The sequence below is a fragment of the Antechinus flavipes genome, chromosome 1 (genome assembly GCF_016432865.1).
Source record: "Antechinus flavipes isolate AdamAnt ecotype Samford, QLD, Australia chromosome 1, AdamAnt_v2, whole genome shotgun sequence".
NCBI classification, from domain to species: Eukaryota; Metazoa; Chordata; class Mammalia; order Dasyuromorphia; family Dasyuridae; genus Antechinus; species Antechinus flavipes.
The window spans coordinates 282668317-282684712 of record NC_067398.1 but is presented as its reverse complement, the minus strand read 5'-3'; the positions used below and the strand labels follow the sequence as shown (position 1 = coordinate 282684712).

At 34.7% G+C, this 16396-nt stretch overlaps 1 protein-coding gene across 3 annotated transcripts in view; it reads right to left on the bottom strand.

Annotated features, from left to right (window-relative positions):
• Window positions 1-16396, bottom strand: part of PIP5K1B (phosphatidylinositol-4-phosphate 5-kinase type 1 beta) — a 386138-nt gene that overhangs the window by 28766 nt on the left and 340976 nt on the right. For all 3 annotated transcript variants that reach the window (XM_051961831.1, XM_051961839.1, XM_051961847.1), the window contains one exon: window positions 10025-10142. In XM_051961831.1, the coding sequence (XP_051817791.1) occupies window positions 10025-10142 (118 nt within the window). The remainder of the gene's footprint in view (window positions 1-10024; window positions 10143-16396) is intronic.

Genomic DNA, 16396 nt, shown 5'->3' with positions numbered 1-16396 from the left:
TACAAGTGGATTACTACAAAGAAAATACTCTGGTTCAACAAAGGTCTGACCAAGGTGAGAACCTTTGCATTAATTTATTGAAATCCAATGTTCCTTTGCTGCTCCAATCATAACCATGCCAATGGGCTCAATATTACTACAGTTGACTCTCATGTATAGCAACATAATAAGGTCAATATCTTGATTTCATTGATTTTAGAACCTAGCCATTCCAATTATAACATAGGAATGCCATTTGGATGCTATGGGATTCAGACATTCAGGCTTACATTTGTTGTGATAAAAGTAGTGAACACTTTTCTTTACACTTTTTATCAAGATTATTTTTACAACATCTCAAAGGAGGGAAAGGCTCTTTCTTTGGTTTATTACAAAGTCACTTTGGAAAATTCATTAAGACTAGGAATCAGGTGATTTGGTTTCTATTACAGTGAATGAGCTATGAGCCATAGGTGAGCTGTTTCCTTCCTTGGTCATAAATACTTATGTTAAAAAAAAACAACAAACTAGATGACTTATAAGTCTTTCCAACTCTGAAATTAAATGATTCAGAGGGATCACTTTTTTGATGACAATAACATGAGCCATGTGGGAGATGTTACTAGCTGGTAAAAAATTAAAAATAAAAAAGGATTAATTTCAGCATTGATAGAAATCCATTACAAACCATTCCTCAAACAACCTATAGTTTCTTGAGCTATGGCACAGGTTATTGAAAAGGTCTGGAAACTCCTATAGATAGAAATTTGAAAGTTATCTGCAGAGTTGTCTGGGGAACTGAGCTAGTATGTTTTGGGGGCAGGTCTGGGACTTAGAGCATCCTGACTATTCATCTCCCGGACAATTTTCAGAGTGTGAACCAAAGGACCAGAGGGGTCCTTACAATCTTTTTGGGTAGGGGATCTGTGAATTAGAATTAGAAACTATTTTTTTTTAAAGGTACTATTTACTTCTTTCTTTTCTAACTACATAATTGTAGAAAGCCAGATTTTTTCATATAGTTCAACCAAGATGACATATTGCAACAGATTGAACACAGATATGAGAATCCAACTGTTTTCTATTAATCCAGACATTAAGGGGATTTGCAAAATAAAATAGCATAATTCTCACTTTTTTGAAAATTATCTTTCACAAAAATGTTATTTATGTTAACATGTGATTAGGTTTATTATCATGATTTTAATGGAATATTTTGAAATGTTATCTAATTTCTAACAGAGTAAATACTGATGGTTATAGTTCACATAAACAAATGCTTTTTAGGGTGCTCAATAGTTTTAAGAGTTTAAAGGGATCCTGAGACCAAAAGGAATTGAGAAGAGTATATATGCATTAATTCATGCAAAACTCTCTAGTGTGGTCCAAACAAGATTAAAATGTAATTTTAAAATGTTAAGAAAATAAATATAAACATGCAGTTTTCTAAATCAATATGAAGTTCACAGGATCCCATTTCTGTTGTTTTTGATATGACTGTGCTAAACCATGATGCTGTAGCACAGACTGCATTCAGATACTAATTGGCAGAGACCCTGCACAGTTCTCCCTCACTCGAATCCAATTTATTTGTATGTCTTGGCATCATCTGATTGATATCATGATTGACTTCAAGAGTGAAGGACGAATAACAACAACAGAGACAAATTATACATATATGTTACCAAAGTCAGTGAAGGATTTACATGCAGAAACTCATGCCAAAAAGTTAGACTGAAGTTTACAAAAGTTTTGTGACACCTAATTAAAAATATTTTTAATGATTTACAAAGTACTTTCCTTCTAACAATTGAGTGAGATGGATAGAATATTATTACCACTGTTTTACAAATGAGGAAATGGAAATTTAGAGTGGTCAAATGTCTTGCTCAAAGTCTACCAACTCATAACACAATATAGTGAAAAAGATAAGAGATTTGTAATATGAAAAATTTGTATTGTAATTTGTAATGAGAACTGGTTTCCAATGATTCCTCCAACTCTGTCTTTTGCAGTCTTTGAAACCATGGGAGTTTCCTTTGTCTTTTTGGATCTGTTTCCTTATCTATCAATTAAGAAAGCTATACTAGATGAAAGGTATCAAACATACAGGCCAACTGTAGGAACCAGAATAAAACGTAATTAAGAACTTGAAACTCAACAATTAAAAAAATGAATATTAAAATTTTTTGTTTACATGTAATTGAGAAAAAATAAAACAAAAATTAAATGTAAAAAATATTTTGCATGACTGCACATTGATGTGTCAAATTACTTGTCTTCTCAATGAAGGAGAGGAAAGAGAAAATTTGAAGCTCAAAAATTTTAAAAACAAATATTAAAATCATTTTCATGTAATTGAGAAAAAAATTAAATGTACAATGTAATTGGAAAGTGTTTAACAAAATACAATAGAACCTAAATAATGTTAATGAATATTTTTCTAAGTCAAAATACAGAGTCAGAGATTCCTTTAGGGTTTGAAACTATTAGACTAGAGGACCTCTAAAGTCTCTTCCAATTCTAAATCTATGATCCTATGATTTTAAATCTGTGTTTCTGTAATCCTAAATATCAATGGGAGCTTGAATTTCTGGATCCTCAAAACCCAGTGCATTTTCCTTTCTATCATGGCATCTCTGCCTTTACAGAACTCTCTCATATACAAAAATACCTCTCACTCTGCTCCACATGTGATCCCTTTTATCCAGCCCTCTTACCACAATTCTCATCCTTCACTTCTACCCAGATCATTCTCTTTTCCCTTCTGCCCCTCATTTCCACAATTCATTGGGAAGAAATTCCTCCATTAATGTAATTTTACAATTTTTTAATCCTGGAGAATTGTCTCTTAACACTAAGACATTAAAAGATTTGCCTGCCTCTAAGGATCCCCCTACTTTTCTATATTAGAGGCAGTACTGACTTCAAAAATAGCTCTAGATTCACTGCATCATTCACTGCAGCCTTTATATTATTTATTAATTTACAATAAAAATATAATAATTCCTCACTTGAACTCTACATTGTAACTGACATCTCTGCTAAGGGAGATAAGTTAAATGAATGACCAAATGCTTTTCCTTACTTGTCTTGCTATTCTGTATACTTTGTAGAAATGTGACTAGATTTGAATGCTAATAAAATGCAAGAGATATTAATATGAAATGATTGTTAGATTGCAAAAAAAAGGCCTAGCCCAGTTGTAATGGATTACAGAGAAAGCTATTGCTTTGCAGTTATTATATTATTCTATATTATTATTACAATTATTAAAACAGCCATCTTAGGTTTTTCCTTATACTTTTGTTTGCTAGGCATAAAAGGACATACCCATTATACTTTTCTGTGGAATGGCTTTGCTACTCTTTCCATTAATGTTCTCTCATGTTCTATACTAGGCCAAGAAGAATTTTTAGAAATTGAAACAATTTACAAAGCCACATTAATGCTGTCCAATACTTCTGGCAATTCAAACAGTAGATAATCTTATGTATACCCTTAGCAATACAGCACGCACATATCTTTGCTTTATTCTTCTAAATACCCTGCAGTTGTCAGATCTAAAACCAATGAAAGGCATCCCTTTGGTCAATGATTAAAAGTATAATTTAAAAAAATCTTCCTCTATTTTGAGTATCTTCAAAGTTGTTGTTGTTGCTGCTGTTCTTCAGTCATGACCCTATTTCAAGTTTTTTTTTTTTTTTTTTTTTTTTTTAGCAAAAATACTGGAAGAGTTTGTCATTTCTTTCTCCAGCTCATTAGGAAATTGCTAGGCTATGGAACTCTACTGAATGGAGTACCAAGGCCACCTCAACCTTTGGTGCCTTAGACTTAGAATGGTGCCAGAGTGACCACTTCCCCAGTCAAGCACTGCTACATGGTCAAAACAATCTCTAAAAGGAATCCAGAAGGAGAGCCTGCTGAGCTACCTTGTTTTCAGAACAGACAGAGTGCGGTGGAGATGGTTAAGTAATCTAATGGGGCAGAAAGTAGGCACCCTACTCCCTTCAGGCAGGATTATATGTAAATATATAAAAGAGCAGGGATGCACAATTCAATTAGGAGATGTTAGGAAATTCCTGGACATTGCTTACAAATGGTTACCTGAGAAGGCTCTTATAATTGTGAGAGATAGATTGTTTTTGGATCACCACTTATGATAAGCAATGCCCAGGAGAAATACAAAAAAGTCATTTTACTATATATAATCTCATTAAACAAAGTCTGAAATCAGAACCAGAAAAAGAGGTAAAGAAATTTACATTTGGAACACAGACAGGCCCATCTCTTATCAGTAGATGTCCCTCTCCTGAGTCTGAGGAGGACGATATTTAATGGCCTCTCCTCATCCCCATCTTCGGCCCCACCTTATTTTTGTATCTATTCAAACCTAGAGCCTCCTAATACATAGGTTCTCCTAATATAAAGCCTAAAAATGAAATAAGAACTGAGGAAAAGCAGGATCAGAAATATAAAACAAAGACTGTAGTGACACAGTGGACAAAAAGCAAAAAGTAATCAGTTATATTCTTTCTCTTCACTTTAAAAAGTTTTGCAACAGGCTAGAGATCAAAGAGAAGATATGGAGGAGTGGGAAGAATTATATCCTGTTACAGAGGAGGATGACCCTTTTAACCTAAGGCAGAGCAGTTGCAGACATGAACCACTTCCCTTTAAAATTCTAACACAGCTTAAGGGCTCAGTTCATAAATATGGGCCCATAGCACCTTTTGTTATGTTACAACTTGAAATAATATCACAGGCACTTGCACGGGCAGTGTTGACTCCAGGCCAGGCAGTGTTCTAGATGACAGATTTTAGAACAGACTTGGTTGACTGCTGCTCAGACTGCTCCAGGAGCAAGCATGGAGTTATACTTTGAGCAACTTATTGGCACTGGGGTTCATGCAGACAATGGAGATCAAGTTCATTTTACTGAAGAGACATATCTCTGAATATCTTAATGTGCCAGAACAACATGGAACAGCATGCCAGAACAACATTCCTGTAGAAAAGGGTGAAAAGGAAATCTTTACCCAAATAAGACAAAAAACTGGGGAACCCTTCACTGATTTTGTTGCTCGATTACAGGATGCTGTAGCTAAGGCCATGGGAAATGTAGGAGGTGTAGATATGATATTAAAGGCTTTGTTATAGGAAAACTGTGATGCAGATTGTCACAGAGCAATGATGGGCCGAGAAGAGATTGTACCAAAGAAGAAATGATTCAGAAGTGTGACAGAGTATGTTCACAAGTATATCAACCTGAGCTTATGTCAAAATATGTGTTTGCTGCTAAGAAAGGGCCAAAAGGGAATTGTTATACTTGTGGTAAATCAGGTCACTTTAAGAAAGACTGTCATTTCTGAAGTAAGAAAGCAGGTGATGGGAGTTGGCCTAAAACACTATGTCTAAAATGCAAAACAATACAAGAATCAGGAAACAAGATGCCCCCAAGTGGCCCCAAAACCAACCTGGAGAATGACAGTTCAGGAAAGCAGTTTTAGATGCCAAGGGACACTCAGTAGTAAAACTCAGGAGTAATGATTATTACTGCCTACCCCCTCATGCTGTTTATGAAGCGCCCATTCAAGAATATCAAGGAAGAAAATAACTAAAAATCCTTGTTATAAATCCTCCAATATCCTAGTATTTATTAGCTATCCTGGTCATACAAATATATGAGGAAGTGCTTATGTCTGTAATTATGATGAACACTGACAATATTGAAACATCTCTTAACAAGGGACAACATATAGTTCAAGGAATCTCCATCTGAACTTACAGTTAAAACAGAAGATAATAATTGTGAATTAGCCCCACAGACAGGTTTAAATTCAGAGGCTGTTGTACAAACTATTTTACAAAGGTTATCACACTCACTCAGCTACACTAACCCTTACTTTGAATAACCAACAGTTTGAAGGACACTGATAGGACCATGGTGGCTACTTCTTAATGGCCCCTTTGGTGACCTATGATTTTAGCTAGCAATAGAGTGGCAGTGGTAGAAGGCAGTAAGGAGGCTTTGATGTCCACTGATCTGGTAAATTGGCAAAAAGATGGAAAGACAGGAATCATTAAAATAGATGACTACATTACTTTTGGGGTAGGGATATAGTACACCAATTAGGGATGAAAATCACAGACTTTTAGGAGGGGTCATTGCTGCTGCGGCTTTCACTGCTCCAAAAATGACTTGGACTACCTACACACCAGTATGGGTGTAGCATTAGTCCCTGACCAAATCAAAAACAGCTACTTTACATCAATTAGTACAAGAACAATTAGAATTAGGACACATTGAGAAAACAAACAGCCCATGGAACTCTCCTGTATTTGTTACAAAGAAAAAAATCTGGTAAATGGAGAATGTTAACAGAATTGAGACACGTAAACTCCATCTTGAAAGACATGGGTTCTTTACAGGCAGGTCTGTCATTCCCAAACATGATCCCTAGGGAATGGCCCTTATGGATAATAGCTATCAAGGACTGCTTTTACTCTATTCCTCTTCACCCTGAAGACAGGGATATATTTGCTTTCTTAATACCAACATATAATTTTCAAGGACCTGTGAGATTTCAGTAGAAAGTATTGCCACAAGGTGTGAAAAACAGCCCCACCATAAACCAATGATATGTTGATAAAGCTATTAGCAAGATAAGGGAACACTGTTCCAAGCAGTCATTCTCCATTACATGGATATTTTGGCTGGTCATTCACAACCTGAGAATTTGGAGGAGATGTACAAATGAAAATGAGAATTAAAATACTTAGGTTTGATAATATCAGAAAAATTCAAAGATACCCCCTTTTTAGTTATTTGGGTTTCATTGTTTAGCTGGAGGGTATATATCAAAAGCCACCTGAATTCTGGACTGATCGGGTACACATATTAAATCAGGTCCAAAGATCGATTGGGGACATTCAATGGCTTAGGACCTGAACTTGTATAACCAACACACTGATGTTTCCTTTGTATAAAATGATAGAAGGCCATCCTTGGTTAGATTCCAGCAGGACATGGACTCCTGAAGCTCTTGACAGCATCAAGTAGATAATACAAATAACAGCAAAAGCAAGCACTCAGAACGTACTTCTATAAAAAAGGTTATATGGTTCTGTTATTTTAGCTCCTGTAAAACCCATAGGAGTTATACATCAAAACAATGATATTTATGAATGGCTATATATCTCAAAGACAAAAAAGTCATTAGAACCATACTTAGATATGACAGCTGAAATAGCAAGGAAAACATTGCTCAGAATTATCCAGTTTATAGAAGAAACAGGAATTGCATGGATTAACATAGACAAAGAGAGGTTATATTGCTTAAAAGTTCCTCAGGAAACCTAGGGTTAGAGAACAGCAGGAAAAATCTGCCATTCTATGAACAGTGGTAAGGGATATTTCCCACAAAAACAAAAACACATCCACTTAAAGGCCTTAATGTGTTCACTGATGCCACCGAGCAAAATAAAGTGGCCATATATTCCCCATAATTGAGCATCTCTAATATATTTACTACACCTTACATCTCAACACAGCAAAATGAGTTGTATGCCATTATATAAGCATTGAAAACAGACAAACTCATCAGTATCATTTCAGATAGTCATTATGCAGTTGGGGGTGATCCAGAGAATAAAGACAACATATATAAAGGCTCAAACAGGATCTATCTTATTGTTTCAGGAGGTACAAGAGGTGATTTTAAACCTTTTTTTTTTTTTTTTTAATACACATCACTTTCATATGGATGGGTTAGGACCAATATTTGAAGGGAACAAAATAGTGGATGGTCTGCTTACACAATGTATTTTTCTCTGCCCTCTAGAACAAGCAATAAAGGCTCATGAACATTTGCAACTATCTGCCAGATCTCTCTTGAGATTATATGGGGTATCCCAGCAAGAAGAAGCAAGCATAGTAAAAAGATGTGTATTTTTTGTACCATATTCTCAAAGACCTGTAGGGCTGGGGACTCACCTCAGAGGTGACAGGCCAAATAATATATGGCAAGTGAATATTACATATATGGGAAGAACATGCATCCATGTTACAGCTGACACTTATTCAGGCTTTGTATCTGCATCCTCTCAATGAGAGGAAGCTGCTTCACATGTAATCACTTATTTCACTGTTTTGTCTCTATGGGTATCCCACACAACATCAAGACTGATAATGGGTCCTCATATACCTCAAAAATATTAAAACAATTCTTACAGGAATTTTCCATGCATCATATTTTTGGGATTCCTTACAACCCTACAGGATAGGCCATTGTAGAAGGGACTAATCAGGTCCTCAAGAAATTTATCAAAAAACAAAAAGAGGGAGATCTGAATGATCCTACTCAGAAAGATATAAAGCAGTATATACAATAAATTACTTAAAATTTGATTCAAATGATTTAGGTTCAGCTATGAAATATTCTTTGGTGAACATAGAGAAAGTAAATATAATGAAAAAGGGTGGGAGGGATCCTATAAAGTTCTAATGTGAGGGCTGGGATAGTCCTTTCACTCTCCTACCTCATTCATCTTGTCTCTGAGATCAAAGGGCTCACATGCTTCGAGCTCCTAAGATAGCCACAATAGGAAACTTGTAACTTGGAAATAGTGACTTGTTCAGGGTCACACAATTACTAAGTGTCACAGGTCAGATTTGAGCTCAGGTACATGAGTCTTCCTAACTCCAGGCTCAGCCCTCTATATACTGTGCCCTCCAGTTACCCCTAAATCAAAGTGATTTAGATCATCTTAAATACTAGCAACTTTGAAGATCAAGTTCTCTTTTATGCAACAATTAAGATTCTGAGTTCACATGCTGACTATACGGTTTATTATACTCTGTTACTCTGTAAAAATCACTTGGTCTACCTCTTGGAAGATCAGTTTCTTTGTCTTTAAAATAAGGGAGTTCTGCAGGGCAGACGCAAAAAGTTCTGGATTTGGAGGCAAATCCAGAACTGGAAGGCAATCTGAGGATCCTGTCAGCTCTATTCTCCTTGGGGAAATCACTTAAGTCCTAAAAGGCTCACTTTCCTCATCTATTAAATAAGAGGGTTAGATTCAGTTACTTTTATTGTGTGAGGCAATTGGGTTTAAAGTGACTTGTATAGAGTCACACTGCTAAGTATCCCAGGCTGGATTTGAATTTAGAGCCTCCTGACTTCAGGGTCAGTGCTCTATTTATCCATTGTACTAGCTGCCCCAATTCAGGAAAATTGAGATCTAAATCTATAAATCCTAATTGGATACTTTAAAACTTGGACCAAATGCTTTAGTAAGTATATTAGAACTCAGACCAACTACCACTGGATGCTGCAGTAGATAGATTGTAGGACTAGGAATTAGTAAGACTTGAGTTCAAATCTAGCCACAGACATTATGTGACTTTGGGTAAATCATTCAACTCTTTGTCTCAGTTTCCTCATCTATAAAGTGATAATAATAATAGTACCTACTTCATAGGATTGTTATGAAAATCAAATGAATTTTAAAGTATCTTACATAAAGTATTTTAATGACAAAAATACCACATAATTGTGATTATTATTCTATTCTATTGTTATTTCAAGTACACTGGGGGACAATATTCTAATTTAACACACAATTTGGCCACTTAAAGGAGATTCCATTTATTATCAGTTATATTTAAATCAACACTTTAAAAATGGTTTATTTGTTCTTACTCAATTTTAGGAAAAAATAGGATAATCACAGAAGTCCGCTACTGTTAGAATCACATGATCTTGCTAATGTTCTTTAGCAAATCAATGTTCCATCTGTATTTTTTGATTGACCATTTTATGCTCTGAGTAAACACACTAAGGGGAGAATGACTTTGAAGACTAAAGTTGGACTCAAAATGATTTCACTTCTTTAAGGCCAGCCTTGGTATGTTATCAAGTTCATTTAAAATTTTAACAACAAACAACAACAACAAACAAATGAGATATGGACCTACTAAGTGGTAAGGCTGGAGTTAAAAAAAAGAAAAAGAAAAAAAGAGACAAAAGGTAAATGAACTTACTAAATAGACATCCAACACAGAGGCATTATCATCCTGTGTTTCCAATGTGCTCTGCTCAGAAGTCAAGTAGATGGCGCTGTCTTCTAATGTGAAAGTAGAACTTGAAGGTAATCCTTTACTGAAAACACAAGGAGAAAATACAGTTAGCATAACTAACCCCAAAGAAGAAAAAAAAGAAAGTTGTAATGAGGTTACTTCTCTTAATTGACTTAATTAAGTGCAGAATCAAATATTAAAATCTGTTTGGTTTTTAAAACTTATTATTACCTGGACCAATTTCTACCTTTCTGGTGTTCTTGTACATTATTCCCTCCATGTAATTCATGATTGAGTGACTGGCTCCCTTATTCTTCCTTGCATACAACACTCAATCTCCTGATTGCATTTTCACTAGCTGTCTCTTGTTTCTTCCACCAGGATTTGAGGTAATATAGCTTCTAGGGGAGACAGCAATAATTTTAAGGTCCCCTGACCATGGGGAACTTCTATTTTAACAATCTGTCAGTGATTCTAAAGTCCTCTGGCTTTGGAATCTATGACCCTGAGAGTCCCCACTCCCAATCTAAGAATACTATTGTTCTAACAATCAGACTACCAACAAACATTACAGTCTGCTGGTCAGTGATCACCAAATTCTGGAGATCACTCCTTGTTCCATCTCTAGCCCATAAAATTAGCATATGAATGACATCAACAACTGGTTAAAGGTGTCTCCTTTCTCCAGGTTCCTAGTTAAATTATCTTGGAATTTAGATGGGTTCAATTGGCATTACAATTACAATAAATTTTGCCCCTTGGATATGGGTTCAAGCCTGCAAATTCTTTTGAGATACCTCACCTCTTCACAACCTCAACAGATTCTTTGGCTTCCTTCAAGCTTAAATATCTTCTGCAAGTAGGCTTTCCTCTATTTCTTTTAATTCTAGTGTTTTCCTTTTGAGATTATCTCCAATTTATCTTATTTGTTCATAGTTGTTTCCATATCATCTCTTCCAATTAGACCGTGGCCTTCTTGAAAGCAGAGACTTTAGTTGCTGCCCTTCTTTGTATTTTTATTGTAAAGCACAGTATCTGCTTATGGACTTGACTTTACATAACCACCCATACTATTTTGCTCCACACATCTCAACCAGAAAAATTATACTAAATATCCAGTCTGTGAAATGGACAGACCCCCCCACAAACATACTTTGCTCCTTCAAAGAACTTTCATGTAAAAGATATATTTTTATAACATTATCTTTTTCATACCAGGTCTTGCTTTTGGCTCCTGATTATATACTTTCACTTATTTTTCTTTGACACTGCAATTGGAGAAGATTCATGGATAATTGGCAATGAATACTTTGAAAGTAATATATCTGTGTTTTTTGGGCTGTGATATAGGAAAACAAATTCCCTTAAGGACAAAGGAATCATCTTTCAATTCAACAAACATTTTTTTTTTTTTATTGACAGAACCCATGCCAGGGTAATTTTTTACAGCATTATCCCTTGCACTCACTTCTGTTCTGATTTTTCCCCTCCCTCCTTCCACCCCCTCCCCCAGATGGCAAGCAGTCCTTTACAGGTTAAATAGGTTACAGTATATCCTAGATACAGTATATGTGTGCAAAACTGAACATCAACAAACATTTCTTAGGTTTCCTATTGCCTGATATTTGCCAAATTGGATAGTTGACTCCTTTTCTTATTCTAAATCTGTCACCAAGTTCTATCAATTCTTTTAGAATTTCTTTCAGATTCACCCTTTCTTTTTCCACTGCTGTTAGCTTGGTCAACCTAATTGCTTTATGTATGATGTACTGCTTTTGCTTTCTATTTTTAGATACGAACTGGAAATTTGTATCAAATTAGGCTTTCTGAGATAATTCTCCCCTCAACAACCTTTGACTTCCTTTGCAACAGAAGGATCTGTGTAATATAAATAGTACTACCATCATGTCATATATTTCTCTTTATTAGCTTAGCTTCAAGGTCCTTTGTTCCCAACCAACCTTTTCAGATTTCTCTTTCACTAGTCCTCTATGCAAAACTCTCCACTCCAGTTTATTTCTATAGTTACTCTTTATAGCAGATGCTCTAGAGAAATCTGGTATATTTGGATATCTTTTTCCCCCCTGAGGCAACTGGGATTAAGTGATTTGCTAAGGGTCACACAGTTAGGAAGTGTTAAGTGTCTGAGATCAGATTTGAACTCTGGTCCTCCTGACTTCAGGACTGATCTCTATCCACTGAGTCACCTAGCTGCCCCGATATCTTCTTTCTAATTAGAAAAAAAGGAAGCTCTTTCTCAATATTTAATCAGTTCAAGCATCCATTCAAGTTCCTCAATTATTATTTAATAAATTTGTTTGAATTATTTAACAAAAAGTTGACTCCTTTCTCAGTAGCAATTACTTATACTTCTCTACATAATAAAACGTCTAACTTCTTGTTTAAATATTGAAATGATTAAAAAATTTATTAACAAATTAATTTGGTGATAATTGAGACTAAATAATTACATTTTGATTGCAAATGTCAGAGTTCTCATAAACTCTCACCATAATGGTGATTTCTCTTCACTTGTGAAAACATAGTCCCCCACACCATTCAATTTCTCTCAAGTTGTCAAGTAAAGTCTCTTTTCAAAAATCCCCTTTATAAGATATAATTGTTAATAGCCTCCCCAGAAAAAAGCATGTCATCTCCTTTCTTTCTTTCTTTCTTTGATTTTTCTCCAGTCATGACAGAAAAAACAGTTCTTCAAAAGACACACTTTTCATACACACTCTTTATGTTTTTTTCTCTATTATATAACAGATTTCTACCATCTAATAAATAGTAAATCTTCACAGTTCAGAAGTTAAAATATATATCTTGACATCTTGACTTCATATGGACAACTACCTCATAATAAGGCATTTTTAACCTGTAACTTCCAAATGTCAGCTCAATGTGCCTTTTCCACTGGCTCTTAAAGATACTGGAAAAGTAGCTATAGTCTTGGTGATAGTACACATATTCCCCCCTACACCCCATTTACGCCTTGTTTCAGGGCAGTTAGATGGTTCAATAGATAAAACATCAACCCTGGAATCAGAAGAAGCAAAGTCAAAATTTAACGCTAGATACTTATTAGCTGTGTAACCCATGGCATACCACTTAACCCTTTTTGCATCAATTTCCTTATCTATAAAATGAACTGAAGAAGAAATTCTAGTATTTTTGTTAAAAAAAATCCCAAATGGGGTCACAAAGAATCAGATATGACATTTTTCAGTCATATCTGATTCTTTGTGATCCCTTTTGGGATTTTTTTTGACAAAAAACTGAAAAATGATTGAACAACAACAGTCTCTTTTTTATCTAAATTCTATACCCCAAGTGAGCCTATTATCAATTGTCTTTGATGAAAAACTAGCTTTATCAATCTTCCTGTCTTATTTTTAAAAGCATCATTTGGTTCAGATGAGAAATCTTTTGTTATAAGACTTCATAACTATCTTCTTTCCTGGATTTAGGTTATTCATGAGTTTACAATGGACATTACTTTGTAAACTATTGTGCAATAGTCAGTATTGTTGAATTACCCATTGGATCAGAATTGAGACAATGCAGAAAATAAAGACTTCTGCCTCCCATTTCTCCTTTTTCTCATTGGCTTTAGCATTTGGGAATCTTCTGGCTGCTACTCTGTTTTTTTTCTTTATGTGTTCAACTGATTTCATGAGCACCGTGCCCATTTGGATTTAATATCTGTTTTCTTTTGCCTAGTGATTCCAAGGTTTTCTTTTGGAGTAGTCATTTATAAGCCATCAAATCATCTCTCTTAAAGAAAGATTTTATCCTGAAAAAGCAGTAAACCCACTGACAGGACTGTGACATTTACTATTAAATTAAACATTTAGAATAGCAAGATTACTTTTTAGAAATAAGGCAATTGAATGCTGAACATTTCTAATTTTTTCTTTTATTGGTACTCTTTAACAATTAGTATTTGTTAGTATTTAATATTACATTTAGCATTGTTAGTGATTATTTTACTTTATTTATCCTTCATTATACTAAATGCAGACAAGAAAAACAAATCAACATAATAATTTGTGCCATTGATTAGGCTATATCCAAAAATGTAAGCCCCATTATGCATCTATAATCAAATAATGCTTCTCTGCTGAAGGGAGGGAAATGTGCTTCTATCTGAAAGTTGACTGCACTGGTTAGAGTTCTGAAATCTCTTGAGGTTACTTTTCTTTATGGTAGACATCATAATAAATGTTTCTCCTGGTTCTGCTCACTTTATTCTCCATCAGCACATATGGTTCTTCCCAAGTTTTTCTGAATTTCCTATATTCTTTATAATGTAATAATTTCCCACTAGATTCATGTACTCTCGATTTGTTCAGTCACTTTTCTTCTTCTTCTTCTTTTTTTTTTTTTTTTTTTTTTTTTTTTTTTTTTTTTGTGCTACTTTTAGGAGGGTCACTATACATTTTTTTTGTATATATGGAATTTTTCTCTCTAATTTTGAATTCCTTGAGGTATAAACCTAGGATTGGTATGTTTCAAAGTTTGTTGATTAAAAATCCATATTCTTCCCCCCCACCCCAGAATGATTCAACCATTTTACAGCTTCACCCGTAGTGCATTAGAGTATCTGTCTTCCCAAAGACTCTCAAACATTTCCATTTCCATCTTTTGTCAATTTTGTGGATGTGATATGAAATCTCAGAATTATTTTAATATATATTTCTTTTTATTATTAGCGATTCAGAGTGCTTTCTTGTGGTTTTATTTTTTTAAAGCTGTCTGTCTATATTCTCTAACCATATATTCACTGAAGAAAGATTCTTATTCTTAAAAAATTTTTATTGATGCCTTATGTTTTTACATTGTCAAAATTTCTCATTATCTTTCTCTCTCCCCCTTCCAAAAAATTTTACCTCAAACAAATATTTTCTAAAGAAAAAGAATGAGGAGAGAAAAAAATAAGCAAACTGATTAATATATTGGGAAGGTCTAAAAATATATGCAACCTTCTATCCTGTACCTCTACAAAGGAATGGAGTGGGGATGTCTTTTCAAATTTTTTACTTGGAGACTTGTTGGTTCTTCACAATTTTGCAAAATTTTTGATTGTTTCGTGGTTTAATATCTATTTTCCATTTACATTGTACTTTCTCTCCATATACATATATATATGTTTATATACGCCTGTATATGTATGCATAAATAAACACACACACACACACATACAGTGTGTGTGTGTGTGTGTGTGTGTGTGTGTGTGTGTGTGTGTGTGTATTTTCTCCTTTGGCTCTGCTTATTTTACTCTGTATCAGTTCATATAAGGAATGGCTTTTAGTTTTATATTTTTCAGACCAATTTTCTATATAACTTGGACATCAGATTTTTAAGAGCTATAGTAGGTGCTTCCAATCTGCAGTTCAGTTTCCTCATGCCCATTAGCCCCATACTTCAGATTTAGTTTATCTAAAGCAAAGACAAATATAATTTGCTTCTGACTATTCCAGGTCCAGTTTATGATTCTCAACTCTGAGACTCATGGATTTCACAGGCTCATGGATTATAAGATTAGATATTCAGATCTAGAATGGATTTCAGTGATCAATTCATCTAGCACTCCTCATTTTACAGATGGTACAGTCCACAGAACTGAAATGACTTGTCCAAGATCATTCAGGTTTTCAAGAAACAAAGACAAAACTCAAACCCAGGTTCTCTTATTCCATATCCAGCATGTTTTTCACCATTCCACACTGCCTCCCCTCCCAATAAGTAGAGAAATTACTGAAATTCTATCTACCCCCAATCTGCAGAAATCAGAAAAGCCTCTAGTTACACAGCTCCTTTGAAGGGCAGAATAAAATAATGTACACTGTGATGGCTATCAAGTTTTTTGTTTTTAAAATCCATTTGAATCAAAGCTCTCCCAGAAGCAGACACTAATGACCTTCTGATGTCACACTGGCTTTTCTGGCATTTATAAAAATGCTTATTTCTCTTACCAGCAGCATTAGTCTAGTCTCATCAACTAACATAAGCCTTGTAGGAATGCTGAGAGGAATCATCAATAATCTTCCTAGGTTGGAACAGTCAGATTTCCCCTCATAAAATTAATGGATGCTTTATGGCCTATCTTATGCTGCAGATGTTCAGGGAACATGCAGTACTAAACTCAGTTCTTTCCCTCCCAATCATCCTGTCCTTTTCATCTCTGTTAGAGTAGTTTTCTTTCCTTAAGTAAAATAGGATACATGTCCTGTTTCTTTGATCATCAGATGGTTAGTTGCTTGTTCCTGTTTGGGATTATGATTAGATCTGCTTGCATAGACATATTCATTAGAATATTACTTGATATTATCT